Raw genomic sequence first — 20,871 nt, 5'->3', positions numbered from 1 at the left:
CTTCTTTAATAAAACATAAACTAAGCATCAATAGTATCTGATATGTTCTTGATGCAATGAGTTTGTTTAAATATGGATGAAGGCAAGAATCAACCACAGGGAATTTGTCCGCCACAAGATGTGTTGCCATCTATCCAGTGGTGTGAGTGTTCTCTGACCTTCCCCATTCCATTTTAGATATTTTGACAAAAGAAATGTAAATATATCTAATGGGTGGGAAAGGTCAGAGGAAAGTTTGACCCTCTGTTAAGTGAACTGTTACTTATGGGGCAAATGACTGCATACAGATTGACTTTATGGGTGTTTCCCCATCTGTTTTACTGAAAGAGCTTTGAGTGGCAAATGTGTTCTTTTCTATTTGGGTGCTTGATATCTTTTTTTTTAAAGAGCATTTAGACTTGAAGTTTTAGTTAAATGCAGCACTGAGATTCAAAGAGGATCCATCAACATAAGGCATGATCATGTGATTTAAAATTTTTTAAAAATGTTATGGTTAGTAAACTATTTCTACGATTTAATAAGCAATGAAGTTTTCTGTAATTTGAGTTTGCATTAGTTTTGTGATTTTTCCAGTCTTTCACTTATGGTTATGCATGTGAGCGTGTGTGTGTGATTTGGGTTGTAACGTAGCTGTAACAATTTTTCAGTCATATCGCTAGGATGTCTGCAGTGTGATAGTTGTATAGTGATGTCTAGCACTGAGGCATCTTGCTGCACACATGTAGCATTATGTCCCACCCATACATGCCATCATCTGATGACGAAAAAGTGTAATCCAAGTGGACAAAAAGAGTAATCTGAGCAGAAAAATAGTAATCAACATATAACATGATAAAAATTCAATAAGCATATGTACAAAATGATTTATTTATCCCTCTGGACTTGTAACATCAATTACTGCTTCAAGTTTTCATATATAATACTTTGAGCTTTGAAAAGCAACAGACTTTCATACTGCATTTCAAAACACTTTGTACCAGCTGAGACTATGAATGTTTAGCATACCAGGAGAGCAGTACGTGCTGGGTTACAGAGCTTGGGTGTGAATTAAGTTTTATTTTTGTTAACAATGCTGAACAATCTCTCACAGTCAGCATTAGAATGGCAAAGAACCAATATTCCTTTCATAACCTGACAAAGAAGAGGAAATTTATATCTTCCTGTTATTGGGTCTGTTAGCTGGGAAATAAGGTGAAAAAAATCAACTCTGTCCGCATGAAGTATATTGTCAGGTAGAATGCCAACCTGATACTTCAGTTCTTCTAATTTTATCAGCAGCCTTTCCTGCAGCATGGTGCATCATATGACAGAGACAACCTGATACGTACAATGATGGAGACTTTGTCAAAATATAGAATGCAATTCCTTTATGAATTCCAGTCATCACTGATGCAGTATCAGCTGAAAACCCCTCTTATGTTAAATGTTTAGGCTCTAATAAACAGTAACAAAAGGAAGAGTGAAAACAACAAGCTTTGAAAAATTTAACAAATAATTTATTACTCTGGAAAAACTCGTGTAAAAATGAAGAGAAAAAAGAACTTATGGTTTTAAGAATCAAACCCAAAAATAATCCAAGAATAATCCATGAATCAAATTTTAGAACTCCTAGTAATGAAATGTTCTGATGAAATCTGAGTAAGAGTCCCAACAAAAATTCCAAAATGGAAGGCAATGATGTATACTTGAGCTTGTATGGTGCCACTGAGTCTACAGTTCTTTGTTGATTGTATGGTGCAGTTCTTTGTTGATTGTATGGTGTCATTGTGTCTACAGTTCTTTGTTCATTTACAAACAATATTCCAGTGTTTGAATTTCCGAATAAAATTTAGTGAAATGTCTTTGTCCAAGAATTCTGTATGAGTGCTCAAATATTTCCAGGAAAAAGAATTAATCTTTTAGAATCCAAATAATTTAAATAAAAATTAAAATATAACTCCAAACTGGTCACAAACAAACACTTTTCCAGTGTCCAAGATAAAAGCCCAAACAGAAAAATATCTCTCTAAACACCACTAATAAATCTAACTACTGTGCAATTTTGGAAAACCCAGAATTGCAAAATAGGGCTGTTAACAATCTAACGTCACATACTCACTGTATGACCTTGGTTTTTCCAATCATTTTACTCCAAGAATAAAATAAACATAGAAAGTTGTTTACTTGTCTCAGTGATTTCTGAATCAAACTCAGGAACTAAGTCAAAATAGAAACAGTGCTTCTATTATTAGGTATCATGAAAAGTGTCAGGTCAAACAGAATTTTCTGAAAAATATCAAATTAATAGAAAACAAAATTACATTATTTTGACATATAATGAAAATTAAATCAAATATACACAACACCCCACACAGTTCTGCCAACTTATGTTTATTCAAAGCATTATCAAGCAAATAAAAAAATGTTTTCTCCAGTGGAATTTACTGTTAATTCTGGTAATGAAAGAAGAGCACTCTGACTTTGCCCTTTTTGTTGTCAAAGTCTCTTACACAGACTGGGTACTACTTTTTGTCATAATGACTACTCCCGTCTGTTGCAATACTAAACGGCCAAATTTTCATCGCTTCTGCAATTTTAAGTGAAGTATTTTCTACTAAACACCTAACAATATTAGATGATTTTGTTCTTGCACATGCATATTTTCTGCAATTTTGGAATCAGGAAACTACCATTTGAGCAAACCAACATAGTCTTCTACTGCTGGGGTAGTTTAAATTCTATTAAGAACTCAGTAAATAACGCCTCTGCATTTATAAAATTCGTGTCCACAATTTAGTTCTGCTTTAAAAAAGAAGTTACCTTAGTATTGGAGTTAATAAAATGAGCTAATTCAAGGTTTCTTTGTTTTACCACCATGACCAGTATTACAATCCTTTCCACACAGCCTGCAAGGGGCGTGAAGCTGCCCTAAAATGGAACTCTGTATTGTGTAAATTATGTATTCATCTTTGAATCGGTTTTTCATCTTTTTCTAATCCATCTGTGAAATTATTTGAAAAACATTTTTGCTCTAATACACGCACTGACTAGAATATTTTTAGTGCCAAATACCTACTGACTGGTTCTGTACCAGATCTGAATTAAAACAAAGAATCTGCAAGGAAAGATTAAAAGTTAGAAAACCAGTCTGTTTCTCTCCAAACTAAGCCACACAGCTGCTATAAATAGAAACCGAAGTCAAAAGTTTGAAAGTAGAAACCAGCATATTTCTTGGACATAGGGCAGCTGCTCTAAATATAACATAATACTGTTAGGAAAGTGCACACAAGTCTACGGGCAAGCGTACTCTTATGTCATAGTTATGTAGAAGCTGTCTTTACTAGAATACTGTCTGAAAGATTAATAGGATGTTGATAAAAATTATAAAACAGAGCATTAATTTTTGGATGAGAAGGATATACTGAAAATGTGTAATCCGAATACATTTATGTGTAAGGCATAATTTAGTGAAAAAAAGCATAATGATTAAGCCAAAAGCATAATGGTTGGCATATATGCCCACCCAGTCACATTATCCTGGCACCAGGCCAACCTGTCCTAGCTATAACCTCCTAATGTTAAACACCAAGTGAGGCAGCTGCTAGTACCATTTTTATAAATCTTTGGTATGACTCGGCCAGGGTTCGAACCTGCAACCTCCTGCATCTGAGGCTGGAGCAGTCTATGGTAATGCACTGTAGTAAGTATCTGCATGTCAGGTTTTGCTGTTGCATCAGTCCTGACTAATGTGGACCTGGGCAATTTTGGGTCCTCCTTGTCATGGACCAGTGACTTAAAAGTTAAATTTTCCAGCACTGAGAATGGAACTTGGTTAAACTTGCCCATTTGTATTTTGGAACTTGACCAATTTTCAGCAACAAAATTCAGTCCCTCATATTACTGATCTGACGTTAAATAAAGCAGGTTACTGTCAAATTGACCAAAATGGCATGGCCTCATTATGCTGATTGAGATTGTATTATAAAATGGAGTTGTGGTGGCTGATTGATTTTGGTGACAGACTCGCAGTCTGGGGTTTGAATCCTGCCAAGAACAGCCCAGATCAACTACATTGTTGTGCATAATACCTTACTCCCATTACCTTGTCATTAACAGTCACTCATGTGCTAATGTGCCATTAAACATCAATTAATCAATCAATCATCTGCACAAAGTCAATTAGCACTCAATACACAGACCTAAACTTCCTATCAATAAACAAGCACCTGAAACACAGACCTAGATTTCCTATCAAGAAACAAGCACTCAAGACAAAGACCTGAACTTCCAACAATAAACAAGCACTTGATACGAAGACCTTGAATTTCAAACAATAAACAAGCACTCAATACACAGACCCAGAATTCTTATCAATAAACAAGCACTCAATACACAGACCAAGAATTCCTAACAATAAACAAACACTCAATACACAGACCGAGAAATCCTAACAATAAAGAAGAATTTTTGAATTTAGGTGACCATGATACTGAACCTGTTGATCATACACTTTTATTGCCTCATATATCTTGAATCGGCTGAGGCTAAAACCTTTCCTTGATAGCTTCATATAAGTATGACAAAAACAAGAATAAATTAACAATTAAACCAGATATATATATTAACTGGTACTTTCTTTTACTGAATTAATGATTCATGTTAAACTGCATATGCAAACAATCGATCATAAAAGTGGGAAGAAAAAAAATAACAAAACTGCAAGCACATAAAAACTCACCAGTGAATGCAGGCTGTCGTTCTGTGAGATTCACAAAAGGTTAGGCATCTAATATCTAATGGTTAAACAGCTACATGTATACATGTAACAATACATTGAAGCAAATAAGTCACACAAAGCTAAAATATGATTTATTTATCTTGATATCATTTATTTATTCATCTGTAATACAGCTGTTTGCATCCCTGAAAATTATAAAACTGAGCAAGGTTTCTCACATATAGACATTGGCTGAGCCTGAGACTCATAACCATGAAGACAGACGTGAGAGGGCAGTGAGCTGTAATGGTGAATGCTTCAGACCACTTGGTCATTCGAGGCACAATTAGGATATATGTGCAAAATGGGTACAACCCCATGCAAAGAGGGGCTAGAATTTCTTGAATTTCTACCCCCTAAATAATGAATATCCTGAAAGTGTGCTTGTACATTTATATCATTTAATCAATCACATGGCATTCAGTATCAGAGCTCTAGATAAGAATTTTTTTTAAAAATCTTCCCTGTTTGGAACTCACACTCTTTATTAAAAATTGTATAACATATCTTGTAAAAACTGCAAAACACAAACCTACATTTCCATGCTGACCATGAATCATCAAGTCATTAATCGTGATTTAATAATTTCTTAAAAGAATCAAACACCTTAGTGACCAATACTAATCCAGTGAGAATTCTCCCTGTGATCAAGTACATGTTGAGTGAGAATTCTCCCTGATCAAGTACATGTTATTTGAGTGAGAATTCTCCCTGATCAAGTACATGTTATTTGAATGAGAATTCTCCCTGTGATCAAGTACGTTATTTGAGTGAGAATTCTCCCTGTGATCAAGTACATGTTATTTGAGTGAGAATTCTCCCAGTGATCAAGTACAAGTTGAGTGAGAATTCTCCCAGTGATCAAGTACATGTCATTTGAGTGAGAATTCTCCCAGTGATCAAGTACACATTACTGAAGTATCATTTATTTTCATTGGGCTCAATTTTCGTGGTTTTGTTAAAAAAAAGGCATTTAAGTGGGTACTTAAATTTGTGGTTTTGCTCTCAAAGTTTGCATATTAATATGTATTCAATTTCAAGGTTTAACCTCTACAAATACACAAACTAAAGAATACAAAAGAATAAAACTATGCCAATGCAAACAGCAGTCACTTTAATGTTTAAAGCAATACTACCACTTGTATGAGCACAAATCAAAGACCTGTCAAGTTCAATTCTTACACCGTGTTTTCGACCAAGTGAATAACATCAGTCAAAGCCGATGCAGCCAACAACAATAAAACAATACTTTCATCTCTATGAGCACAAATAAAACACCTGTCACAACTAATCACTTTCTCCCTGATTTCATTTGAATGCTGAATATCAAAGGAAGCCGTCGCAGCCAACAACACTAGGCCAATCAGTTATTCAAGAAGAATTAAAGTCACACATCCATGAGTGGTATGCTAAACAGATAATGGATACCATTACCTCATTAATCAAGTCAATTCATGCTGAATGGATAATTGCAGCTCACGTGACAACAAGTGAAAGATCGGACCTAATTATCATTGGTCTTGAGAAAGCTGGACTTGTTAAGTTCAGCAATTTAGGGATTATTTACATGAGAAGCATTTGTGAGTACCTTGAGACTTGATTGACACGATGTTAATACCGTGGCTTTGTCCAAAAATCTGTGAAGTGTGAGCTTTAATACTCTGCTGTAATTAGTATATATACATAGTGTTTCATTAATAATAGTGTTTCAAGAAACAATTATAATATTTTACAGGACTGTTGTTCATATGGATTAAAAATGCATGGATAAAATGAAATATCCTTTCAGAAGGATATAAATGCTTTAACAACAGCTGTACTCGAATGAAGGATCGATCTGAACAAGTATTAAATTTAATTTTCATATATTGTTATTTTGTATTACTTTTTCTTTCATTTTCAGTATTACCATTGTTTGAATACCTTATGCTTTTTCTCTATTTTCTCTCTATCCTTACTTATCTCACATATCGATTTAAGGCAGTGAGTGTAAAATTACAGCTATCAGATACCTTATCAAACGTGTGCATTGAAACAATATATAATGATTTATAATTCTTGTTTCAAAAGGTTAAAATAAAAAAAAGAACAAACACATGTAAAAGCTAATATTTAATTACCAGATTACAGTATTGACCTTAATTTATCAAATACTAGTAGCTGTGTTAATGTCTAGGAATGAAACACTGTAGGAAAACTGGGCGGAGGGGTCCATTGTCCTACGTGGCTCATTTTTCATTGGGGATTTAAATTCGTGATTTAAGGCAACAACAAAAACCATGAAAATTGGTCCCCCACAAAATCTGTTCATACTACAGAATTTGAGTGAGAATTCTAATAGTGAAGAAGTACATTATTTGAGTGAGAATTTTCCCAGTGATCAAGTACATGTTATCTGAGTGAGAATTCTCATAGGATGCAAGTACATGTACAATTATTTCAAGCATGCATGGAACAACTAGAACTTGAATTGACTGTATAGCTTATGTTGACTGAACATGCTATCCCATGACATGGATTGTGCTTACAGCAGAAGCAAGCAATAATGTTAGAACTTTGGATTTGGTGTAAATGCTTAAAATTAAACTGTTTTGCATAATCCAAACTCTAAAAATGATCTTTAAGAATTATAAGTCTATTCTCAGCATAAAATCTGTAAATATTCCTCTTTTATAGAGCTCTACACTATATTTCATCGAAGTTGATCTCCTAACTAAAGTAAAACAAGAGGCATTCTTTTCTGTTTCATTATACTGACCTGAGGATCAAACTTTCTGAAGGAATCTAGACCAAGTCCTGGAAAAAGATAGCATCTGTAAAGTTGTGAGGCAATAATAATAATAATAATAATAATAATAATAATAATAATAAAACAATAATAACAACTAGAGCAACTGCAATGGCTTACTATCGTAAACTGCTATACTCCTTACTGCATATTCCAATAGCCCATAGTCCCCATCCCCCTTTAATAGAAATAACTGCTTGGTCCAAGTCATGGACCAGGTGGTCATAATTCAAAATCTGTCATGTAAATGATGCGTTCTTCAGCATAGACTGTATATATAAAGTTTGGTCAAAATAAATTTGAAAAGTAACTGACACTTTTGTACCTTGGACCTCTGACCCCATTCCAGACACCTCAGTGTTGGGAGCCAAAGATGATTTCTGCCTTGAGATTGTAACCCCAAACTCAACATGGCTATGAAATTTGCTGAATTTCAAACAGTGGTTTAGGAAAAAATGTGGTGAAAGAGGTACAATTGGTACGAAAAAAATAGTGAATTTACATTATCTGTAGCTTTAGCTCTTTATCGCCTAATGAAACACTTACTTACGATAAACATTAGCTTTGGGAATCAACTGAAATTTTACAGTCATCAGTGGTATAAAAGTAACTGATGACTCACAGTATATCCCAAGGGGTGCAAGATTGAGAGTCAAAACTCCCCTTGGTATTAGAACTTGGGGTCATATTGAGTAAAAAAAACAATTCTTGGTGCCAAAACTACGGGTCAGATTAAAGATTGAGGTTTCTGATGCACATATGAGGTGGTTTCTGATGCACAAATGAGGGTAATGGGAAACAATGACTGACTATAAATGGTTAACTTAGCATGAAAATTTGTATTCTATTTGATGCTTTTTTCACTGCATCACCGCTTCTCTATTTTTCATTTTTATATTTTGTTTGCTTTAAACTGGTTTTTTTTTCTTCTGAACAGTTCTTTTAATATTATTTCATTTTACTAGTTTTGTCTTTTCTTTAACTTATAAAAGTTTTACTTTCTTCAGTTTGCTCAAGTTTATAAAACGCTCCCAATGGCAAAAGCCATCACAGGTTTTTCTATGCATTACATTTTAAATTAACCTGCACACTGAAAATAGAGAGCTTATAAGCATGATTTGCAGGAAAACCAGACCTATGAAACTACATGTATAAGAAATGGGCCAGGGAATTAAGAGAGCAAGAATTATTTGGTCCTGAATTGTGACCCAAACAATATAAACATGTTTAGACAACATCTGAATGCATACTTCTCATTCTGTGTTTTCCTTGTTTACGAAGCCTTCACAAGTCTTAATAAAATCCAGAAACTTTCACATTTTAGATTGGGTACAATTCCTGGAGTAGTTGTATACCTGTTCTTTAGTCTGTTCTTCATCTGCCATTTTCATCTGTGTGACATATCTACCAAACACTTGTCACTTATAGAGTATCTAAATGTGTTCACATGAACATCTGCAGCCCTATGAGGCACTGATCCATTAAAATACCCCACACAGCTTCCACAAGCTAAACTAAACTGAATAAATCTACTTATTGGTTTGAGGATTTATGAATTGAACTTGACATGTTTAACTCCAAGGGGTCTCTTTTTTCCTATCATCAGGTACTTGGAATTACACAGCAAGCTGCGAAGTTTCTATTTTAACAGTCACCACGAATACACATGCAACTTGCCATTCATGATGATGTTTGATGAGTAATGAATGTCTCTGATGATCAAAGTTCTGAATCTGACTTTATTAATGACGATTTATCTATATATCAAGACAACTCTGACCCGAAATTAGAGTCAGGTTTCACTGATATAAATACTGTAAAACAAGGATCCATGAAATGCTTGGTCATAACAAAGTTCCCAGCTGTAATCTTATCACTCATTCCAAACTGCCTGATAATTTCAATCTGTCCACAACACAGTTAGTGGATTACTTTTCTCCTTTCATAGGAGACACAGTCAGTGACATATCATAATGCATATTTAAAGATACCATGTGTGAGACCACAGTCAATCACCAAATCATAATGCATAGGTAAAGACATCATGTATGAGACAAAAGTCAATTACCAAATCATAATGCACAGTTAAAGACATCATGTATGAGACAACAGTCAATTACCAGATCATAATGCACAGCTAAAGACATCATATATGAGACCACAGTCAATTACCAGATCGTAAAGGCATAGTTAAAGGACACATGGTACTAATGATATGGAAAAATGGGAACCAGTCTGGAAATGGGTGAACATAAAATGGAGTATATATGGGTTTGGCTGACAAGGATTGGTTAATAATGTAAGCTATGTTTTAGGAAAAAGAACATTTTGAGAGCTTATCCAAGTTGTATATGAACAAAAATAGAGACATTGCTTTACTCTGAGTCCTAAAGACATCATGTATGAGACCAGTTGATTACCAGATAACAATGCACAGATAGACACTACATGAGACCAAAATGACCAAATCATAATGCACAGCAAACACCATGTGTGACACCAGTCAATCACCAAACTAATGCACAGTTATAGACACCATTTATGAGACCAGACAATGATTAAATCATAATTCACATTTAGATTGCATTTGTGAGACCAGTCAATGAACAAATCATAGACAGCATGTGTGAGATCACAATCAATGAGAAAATTATAATGCACAGCTAAAGATATTATGCATGAGACCACAGCCAATGACCAAATCATAATGCATGTCTAAAGACACCATGTATGATAACAGCCAATAACCAAATTGTAATTCACACCTAAGACACCATGTATGAGACCAGTTTATAACCAAATTCACTAACTGATGTTATTAATACCTCTCTCTCATCTGGGGAATTCCCATCATTTTTTAAAACCGCCACTGTAAAGCCTCTGCTGAAGAAACCAACACTCGACCAGAAGGATTTGAAGAACTACTGCCCAGTTTCTAATCTCCCATTCATATAAAAAATCTTAGAAAAGGTTGTTCTGTCCCAATTTGTATCTAATCTGAATTCAAACAGTCTTTTTAGCAATGTACAATCTGCATCTCGCCCTTGCCACAGTACTGAAACTACTCTTCTAAAAGTACTTAATGACATTCTGCTTTGGAAGGTGGAAAGATTACAGTCCTCACCCTCCTTGATTTGTCTGCAGCATTTGACACAACAGACCATGATATATTACTTCACCGACTCCAGCATGTGTTTGGCATTCACGATACAGCCTTACTGTGGTTCAAATCCTACTTGATAAGCAGGACACAAATTGTGTCTGCAAATGGAATACACTCAAGCCCAGTTAATCTATGTTGTAGTTTTCCACAGGGGTCTTGGACCTGTTCTCTTCATTCTATAAACTCAGCCACTCTCCATTGTCAGAGATCATCATCCAGTGTCTCACCAATTGTATGCTGATGACACCCAAATATACAAATCTAGCCATCCAACTTAAGTTGAAGTTACCATCCAAGGTGTAGAGAGGGGCATTTCTAATTTGAAATCATGGATGACATGTAACAAGCTACAGATGAATGATAAAACTGAGGCCATTCTGATCACAACACAAAGACTTTCTCATTCACATCCTTTACCTCAAACAACAAATATCAGCAACACCAACATTAAATTCACACAGTCAGTACGAAACCTAGGTGCCACTCTGGACAGTACTCTCACATTGCACCAACATGTCATGAACATATGCAAGGCTGCATATCTTGTGCTGAGACGCATCAGCTCCATTTGCAAATATCTTTCAGCTGATGCCACTAAAACACTTGTATCTTCATTAGTACTTTCAAGACTGGACTATTGTAACTCAATTCTGTCTGGTTCATCTCAATATCTACTTCAGAAACTTCAGAAAGTTAAAAACACAGCTGCTTGGATCATACTTAGAGTACCACGATCCGAGCACACCTACTGGCTGCTCTCTACCCTATATTGGCTATCCATTCAATCCAGAATCAAACACGAAATTTGTTCTCTGTGCTACGTTTCACTGACAGACTCCAGTCCAACATATCTATCTGACCTCACCCATGTGTACACACCAGCAAGATACTTACGCTCCTCTTCTGACAATCGTATACTCATTATTCCCACTATGAAAACACAGTCATATGGACAATGTTCTTTTGCATACCAGGGCCCAGCAACGTGGAATGAATGACCACTGAACTTAGACCCATTCAAGAGTGCTCTTAAAACTCAATTATTTTGACTGCAAGAACAAACTTACAGACCTAATAATGTTCCCTACCTTAAATATTTACAGCATGTTTTCTGTAATAATATCATTATATATGTTTTTTATATGTTACAGATCTTGTTGTTGTTGTTGTTGTTGTGGGGTTTAACGCCATTTTTCAGCACGATAGGGCTATACATGGCGGCCAGTATTAATGGTGGAGGAAGAACCCGGAAAACCCCGGAAAGAACCACCGACCCACGAGAAGCTACTGGCAAGCTTTCTCACATGCCCACATTGGCTGAATCTTGTTACAGATCTTGTCTAATGTTGTAAAGTGCTTAGAGCTTTTAAAGATTAGGCGCTATACAAAGTCCTCATTATTATTAAATTATAACGCACACCTAAAGACACCATGTATAAGACCAGTCTATAGCCAAATTATAATGCACACCTAAAGACATCATGTACGAGACCAGTTTATAACCAAATTATAATGCACACCTAAAGACACCATGTATGAGACCAGTTTATAACCAAATTATAATGCACACCTAAAGACACCATGTATGAGACCAGTTTATAACCAAATTATAATGCACACCTAAAGACACCATGTATGAGACCAATTTATAACCAAATTATAATGTACACCTAAAGACCCCATGTATGAGACCAGCCTATAACCAAATTAGAATGAACACCTAAAGACACCATGCATGATACCACTACCAATGACCAAATGATAAAACCCACAGATGAAGCAATGATAAACTCATTTCACAAACACCTTTAATGCCTGATGAAATTAAAGTTTTGAAAGGTTTAAATATCTTCATGGGGTCTCACCACATCACTCATACCAGGCTTACTAGTTAGGTTCTGGAATTTATAACACAACAAGACTATCACAAACAGTAATTATACACATGCCAAATGTTCCAAAGTCCTTTGTAGGTATTCGCGGGCCATGTTGGACTATGAAATTGACAAATTGGTCTTAAGGACCTGGACATTTGATCAAGGTATCCAGCCATGAACAAAACTTATTATGCAGATACCATTATTTTCTTATCAGGCATAAAACATTTCTCCCAGTCCATAATTCTTAACTTAGAAAGAAACTATTTATTTGGTGTTCAAGAAGTTGAAAGATTTTTTATATAGTGTAATAAATCACTGTGTAATTTCAAAAAGAAGAATGCCTTTTAAAATTGGTGGTCATATTTGATGGCAGGCTGGCATAATGTTTTAAAATGAATATGGCAGACTGGCATAATGTAAAATAAATATGGCAGACTGGCATAATGTTGTAAAATAAATATGGCAGGCTGGCATGTTTTAAAATGAATATGGCAGACTGGCATAATGTTTTCAAATAAATATGGCACTATGAATAAAATCCAAAAATAATTAAAGAATTATATAAAAAAAGTCATAGTAATAAAACTGTCCTAAATGAATCTAAGTTGGAGACCTGATAAAAAAAATCCCAGATGGAGGACAATGACATATGCTTTGAATTCCGAATAAAGTTTCAATAAATGTCTTTGCCCAGGAATTCTGTATGAGCACTTAAATATTCACAGGGAAAAGAATTACTAATTCCATAAAATAGAATTTCAACTCAAACTGGTCACAACAAAACACCTTTAAGTGTCAATGGTTTTTAGCCCAACTGACATAATTCTCTGATGAAAAAGGTTATGCTCTAATTTAAGATGTAAAACAGATTCACGTATGAAGTCACATGATCATATTTCTAGAACCAGATAGAAGCTTTACATGAATAACATCACATACTCCCAGTATGACCTCGATTTCACTTTATGAATCTACACTTAGAAAGAATTATAATAAAAAAAGTTGTTTACTTCAACTCACTGATTTCTGAATCAAGGTCAGGAACTAGGACAGCAATTAGATACAAAGTTTCTACTATTAGTAGTCAGGTCAAACTAATTTCTGGAAAATGTCAAATCCAGTAAATAAAATTAAATTACAATATCATGTAACGGAATTAAAAAAAAATCAAATATAATTTAAATAAAATATACATAACATAAAATAAATCTGAAATGCCCTTATATTACCAGAATGTTTTGTCAAATTTTTTCAAATACTGTTCAACACGTTTTGAGAAGCTGATTAAAAGTATTGTTATTTTTAGTAACAGTGGCCATATCTGATGGAGGATCAACATCATTTGAACATAATTTTGAAGAACCTCAATGCCAGGATGCTTTCTGTCAAAATCTGGTCAAATTATTCTGATCAAATTATTGAGAATAAGTCAACTAAATGTTTTTTCTTTTTGATTTTTAGTAACAGTGGCCAGATCTAATGGTGGATCAACACCACTGAACAAATTTAAAAGACTGCAATGCTAGGATGCTTTCTGTCATTAGTCAAATTATGATGAGAAGATTTGAGAAGAATTTGTAAATAGCATCTGTGAACCGATGGCATACAACTTACATTGATACAAATGCGAGATGGATGAAGGACCATGGACCATACCCCATAATCTCTCTTGGTCTTAGGGCTGAGAAAACTATAAATCAGTCAATACATTTCATATAAATGTGCCAGCCGCACAGGTGCATGATCACAATTATCAAATTAGCAAAGTAAAACCCTTTCATAACAACGATGATGGCTGATTTTGCACATGCCAATGTCATTTGGGTAGAAACCTGACAACTTCTGTGGAAGAAATCAGTTACCTGACATACAACATCATGGTGGCAGGGAGATTTTTGTACTATCTGATAAACAACATCCTGGTGGCAGGGAGAATTTTGTACTATCTGATAAACATCATTCATTTACATCCTTATCTGGCCTAAATGAAAGGTATCAAATTTTTTCTGCTGTGTGTACAACACCCATATGTATCATGTGTGCTTCCATGCAGTGCATCGTCAGTAATGAACCAGTTGTAACAGTTTTCTGTTTACATATAATGCCAGAAAATTTACATTCAGCTGTTATTTTCATGTTTCTAACATGTCAACAGATGCTGAAAATACCCATTATATGATACAACCTTGTTTCAAGGTGAACAAGTTAGTGTATTCGATATGGCTTATAATATTTTGAGACATGGTCATTGGAAACAGAGAGAAACCAAGGAAAGAAATGAGCAGTTCATTGAATGTTTAAATGAGAGGGGTTGTAACTCACAGAAGACAGCTACAGGAGGATGTGGTTCAGTTCCCATTAAGTGAATGGTTGTTTTCCTTATTCTGAACACTTTTCATGCTTTGGTTTTTTATTACTTCATGAAAACATAATGACAGATTTAATTTTGCAATAAACTTGACCATTTTTAAGGCAGACATATAAGATGGAGATATTCATTGTTCTCTAAGAAGGGTACGTCTGCATCCTTTCTTCTATTTAATCTGAATATGCAGATTAATCATAAAAATATTTGTTTTTATTTTAAATTCAGTAAAAGGTTTTTGGCTAGGCTGTATCAATGAGAAGTACGGTGAAGCTTTGAATAATATTTTTCTTCGCTTTTATCTTTCCAACATGTTATTTCTATGGCAAGTGGAACACAATACCCAAACTTGTGTCAAAAATGAAATATCACCACCTTGTACATGTAATTTACATCATTTAAAGAAACTTTGTGGTGGCAGAAAATGGCAACTATTTAATATAGTCCATTATACAGATATTTTATATAAAATTATTTGCTAGTAGACCGACACAAGACAATGAGATTATGAATAAAATACAATACCCTCTGGTTGTTTCATTCCAGGTGTGATGGACCTCACAAAATCTTCTGGTGTCATATAAACTTCCCATGCTCCACTATCATGGTGAACTTTAAGTGTAGCAAAGTAGCGGAAGATTTTGTCTGGAGTTGAAAAGGCACGAATTCGATTTTCATACTCTATGACCTAAAAAAGTTAAAGTAAGAATATTTTAAAAAATGGAGTTCATACATTAGATGTAACAATAATGGAATTGGGTGAATAATGTTATGGAATACTGTAGTATTTATCAGTGCTAAAGGATATTACCAGAATTCGCCAAAAAGGATATTACCAGAATTTGCCAAAAAGGATATTACCAGAATTCGCCAAAAAGGATATTACCAGAAGTCGCCAAAAAGGATATTACCAGAATACTCATTCGCCAAAAAGTGCATAATAACCTCATGAACATCAATTGGATTTCACATTTCATTAATACATCCAAGATTATTACTTAAAAACTTAAGCTTCCATGAAACATTGATGGTGAAAAAAATTGGAATTCCTTAACCTTCTAACACATGGGTACAGACTAAATGAGGGGCTTGCACCTTGTTGTTAAAAAGACAAACAACACACACGAGAGAGTGTGACTCATTGCATGCTCCATTATATTTTGAATTCGGATATAACACGATCATAGCATGGCCTCCAAATTTTATGTACATGTACATGAAAACATGTTTTTCTTCTTAAAGGTACTAAATATTATGTATGTAACGGGAAGAGATTGCATAAGAATTCTAATGTAAGATGATTGTAATGTGGGTCCTGCAATTTCATATACATGTATTTTTTCTCTTACACGAAAAAATAACTTTTCTAGTTAAAAGTACAAAAAAAATAATGTGTAAAATCTTTATTTTACTGGGCTTTGCCAATGTCTCAAGTTGCGATTTTTTTTCCTTATTGGCATCAAAATATAACATCTGGTGATTTTTTATTGTGACAACATTGTTGGCTGTTTAAACTTCTATATACAATTTTGGATTTGGAGTGGTGAAATTAAAGGCACCATAAAAGGAAGCTGCAAACTTGGATATAAAATGCACTGGAATCTATCTACTGTTACATAAACAAATCTTTTGTTCATAATGACAAACCTTCTTACCAGTGCATTGTTATATCACAATCTGACACCTGGCCAGAGTACTGGATGCTGTGACACATTCATATAGTCTTGCTGCATGACTAGCTACAATCAACCAACCTCTGAAGGCAGAACAGCTACAATTGACCAAAATGACATCTAATTCTTATTTTTTAATGTACCATAGTTGAAAATTCAAAGAAAACTGACTATCTCTGATGCACTGATCGTTCTGTATAAATACTAAGCAAATGAAAATCTCAGCTGCAATCAATGTTCTATAATTATTTGATGTTTGCCGCCGCAATCACAAATATGCATTTGTTTGAGCCTCCAAAATTGGTCTTTGGTGATTTTAACAAAACATGCAACCTTCATCAAAGCAAGCCAACTACAATCTTCAATAAAACAAAACACCTTTCATCACAGGAAATCAGCACCAAACTTAAATAAAAGCAATGGGATCTGTTGGATTGTTGCAGTTTCAAAAATGACTGAAAAATGTATATTGTGCTGTGAACCTTTTCTTTTTGCTGGAAGAAAGTTTATGCTTATGATCGCTACCAACAGCAGCATAAAATGCAAACTAAATTTCCAATCTTTCGAAATCACAGATATCTTACTGTCAAGTTACTCCAGGTGGGGCATCTCACAAAAGTGTTCACTAAACTTTCTAATTTGTTCATATTTTCATTTCTGCATGAACAGCATGAACAGCCTCATCCCAAGGGTAGCCTCGGCAAGATGATAGCTGTCTCCAGATGACCACAATCTAGGCCAATGTATATGTAGCCTGTAAACAACTAGACTGGCAACTATGAGTATCATTGTGAATTGTTTAGTGACTAACATTCGTTGACAATTTGATATAGATCAAATGACTACCATTTTTTATGTGTTATTTGTGTTTTCTGATGGGATGTGACTGATACATCAATTTTATAACATTTGATCTACACTCAAACACATGGATTTTTTCATATACATATACAGTACTTAATACATTATGGATTGTACTATACATATGTAAGTTGTCAACATACAAGTTTGTTTCAGACTAGTTTTGTCTTCATTTAATCAAAAGAACACACATATTTGTGCCCTGCTTTTAATACTCCCTCCAGCCATGTTTTGGTACATGCATCATTTTCTTCAGCTAACTGACTTGGTTGGTTATAAAATGGTATGGTACACAACATGGTCCGATTTTATGAACTCCAACACACATCCCTAACTTCCTGGGTCTTAGTCCCTGGGTTACAGCTTGGTAACTATCTACTTCCCAAATCATCCCCTTTAAGCATGTTGGCTACAGGTATATTCTTCTCCATATCAGACTACACCCTTGGGGCACAGATTCTTACCCCTATGGGACTTGACCTAAAGGGCACAAATTCTAACACAACTAATAAAAAAATTCCTCCCTGTGAAAATAAATGAATTCACATCATTTCATAACCAAGAATTAGGTTCTAATACCTAACATTTTGCAGTTGTTTAAATTTTAAATGAAAACATTATCATATCTCTTGTTGATGTGAACCAAATTAGTGAAACCAATCATTTGGTTGACATTGATCAAAACATTCTTATGCAAGAGCAGAAAGCCTCTAAATGGGTATCCTGTGACCTATTGTTGTTGTAGGGTTTCATGCCATTTTTCAGCACAAGACAGGCTATACATGGTGGCCAGTATAACTGGTGGAGGAAGAACCCTGAAAAATCCTGGGAAGAACCACTGATCCACGAGAAGCTACTGGCAAGCTTTCTTACGTACCCACATTAGCTGAGCCTGGGACCCCACCTGTGATCTATCAAATTTTATCAAATTCTGTTGAGTGTTTTAGAGCAAAGTCATTTAAGGTTGTTTTTCTTTTAGTAATGGTCAGCATAAGTTATCAACATCATTTGAAAAAAACTGGAAAGTTCTTCATGTGAGAATCATGTTTCTCAAATTTGGGAAGTTCTGTCAAGTCTTTTAACAGAGTTTTATACTTTCAGCATAAGAGGCCATATTTGGTGGCAGACTGGCATCAATTCTGATCTGATTGCCCTGACAGGAGTCTATCAGTGGTTTGGAAATGTTTTGTCCATAACTTCAGCCACCTATGTGATGTTTATTCTCCAAACAAGAGTCTCTTGAAGAGACTGGTGTTCTACTATCTGAAAAGAATTTCCTAGAAATTCATGATAAGACCATTTCTTCTTTTTAACTGCTGAATGCTGAAATCATATCTGATATATCTGAGGGAAAAGAGTTTCAATTTGGCCACTGTCGTAACCATATCTAAGATCATTACCATTTTCATTCAGGACAATCCATATATCATGAAAAACATGCTTGAAGAATACAAAAAACATGTTGATAGGACCAGGAGAATTAGTAAAAAGATTTTGCAATATGTTCCTTCTGGCAGCCATATATGAGTTCTGATTAACACCAATTTCATTCAGGACCAATCAGATATAATAATTAGTATTCTGGTGAAAACCTTGTGTTGATCTGACTTTCCATTTAGGAGCAGCAACAAGATTTTTAAGATGGCTTTCATCATAGCTATACTGGTTATCAGATTGGCACAATCTTCATTTAGTATCAACTAGACATCATCAGAAATATGATGGTGAAAACCCAATGCTGATGACTTTTAATCTACAAGTAGAAATAAAATTTGCAAGATGGCAACTGTGCAACCATATTGGACATCAGAACAACACAAGTTTTATTCAAGACCAAGCAGACACCATAAGAAGTTTTCCTGTGAAAACATAATGCTTCTATGATTTTCCATTTAGGAGGAGTAGCAAAAGCAAGCTTTTCAAGATGGCTGTTGTGGTGATTATACTGGATGTCAGATGGGCATCATTTTCATTTAGGACCAACCTGACATCATACAAAATCTTTTTGGAAAAATGTGTGTTGATATGACCATCCATTCACGTGAAGTAGTAACAATGAGATACTGACTATCTTGACAGCACAATTTTCATTTAGGACCAACTAGATATCTTACAAAGACTTCTGCAGAAAACCCCATGTCAAAATAACTTTCCTTTCAGAATGAGTAGCGAATACAAGATTTTAAAGATGGCTACTGTAGTGACCACATTGGATTGCAAATTGCCACTTTTTAATTCAGAACCAACCAGACATCATAAGATATCTTTTAGTGAAAACTCTACGCTACCATCAGTTCGGGAGAAGTAGCTACTACAAAAAGATTTTCAATATGGTTGTTGTAGCATCCATACTGGATGTATGGGCATCACCATTTTCATTTAAGACCAACTAGACCTTGGGATAAATGTGAGCATAAAGTTTCATTGCAATCCTCCAAGTCATTTAGGGGTAGCGATAACAAATTTGTACTAATGGGCAGACAGATGTCAGATGACAAATAGTCCATCCCCAAAGCTCATCTACTCTACATCAAGTTAAAAAATGAGACTGATCTAGCGAAGTGTTATACCCCAAATCTGCCCCCTAATTACACAAAATATCCATATCTTGATCATTAATGTGGGTCTGAGGTACATACCATCGACAGCACAACTAAGCAGCGACACTGCTAACATTAGAGTTTAAATGAATAACTTAATTCAAGGTCACAATCCCTGTTGCATACCTTCATTTTCCAGTATGACTATCTCATTTGATACTAACAATGACAATAAATCCCATCAACAAACTGGAGTGCTTAATTTATAATGTTACAGATGCTCGGATGTGCATCCCAAAATGCCTGTGACTGTGTTGATTATCTTAATGAATGCATGAAACTCTGGCATGCTGGATGTTTGCAGAAAAAGAGTGCCCAAAATTGTGATATATTTAACCATAGTTTGTATTTTAAAGATTATGGTGAAATTGTAGCCTTAAATAACTCCACTAACCTAACAGGCATTGATGCCAGGATGCTATATCTCAAATTAAGTTGCACTTCAAAAGAGGTCAAATTAAGTTTCTTTTTGTCACATTTTTTGTAATGGCAGATCAGCATCAACGGTACAGACTTACAGGTCTTCATGATAAGATTATATCAAGCAGTTCTTAAGAAGTCATTAAAAACTGTACCTTTAAGTGATGTTGGTTTGGCATTGTAAAGAAATTACTGGGATGATGTATGTCAACAAGGGTCAAATTCATATTAAGAATTACTGAGAAGAAAATGTTTTACGCTTTTGTGCATGGAGATTTGAAGGCAGCCCATCACCATATGGTCATTGTTTATGAAAGAATGCCAGCTATAAAACTTTACAAAATTTCAGTACAGCAACTGCTTTA

The 20,871-nt window shown here is 34.8% G+C and overlaps 1 protein-coding gene across 3 annotated transcripts in view; it reads right to left on the bottom strand.

Annotated features, from left to right (window-relative positions):
• Positions 1-20,871, bottom strand: part of LOC149806125 (calcium uptake protein 1, mitochondrial-like) — a 71,690-nt gene that overhangs the window by 41,044 nt on the left and 9,775 nt on the right. For 2 of the 3 annotated variants that reach the window (XM_089951012.1, XM_089951013.1), the window contains exons 4-6: positions 15,478-15,640; positions 7,515-7,552; positions 4,718-4,738 (exon numbers count right to left, since the gene is read on the bottom strand). In XM_089951012.1, coding sequence (XP_089807138.1) covers positions 4,718-4,738; positions 7,515-7,552; positions 15,478-15,640 — 222 coding nt within the window. The remainder of the gene's footprint in view (positions 1-4,717; positions 4,739-7,514; positions 7,553-15,477; positions 15,641-20,871) is intronic. The other variant, XM_089951014.1, reaches the window with a different exon arrangement.

The sequence above is a fragment of the Sinohyriopsis cumingii genome, chromosome 2 (assembly GCF_028554795.1).
Source record: "Sinohyriopsis cumingii isolate HCF-2022 chromosome 2, ASM2855479v2, whole genome shotgun sequence".
Lineage (NCBI taxonomy): Eukaryota > Metazoa > Mollusca > Bivalvia > Unionida > Unionidae > Sinohyriopsis > Sinohyriopsis cumingii.
Note: the sequence above shows the minus strand (reverse complement) of the source record. Positions and strands in the feature narration are given on the sequence as shown.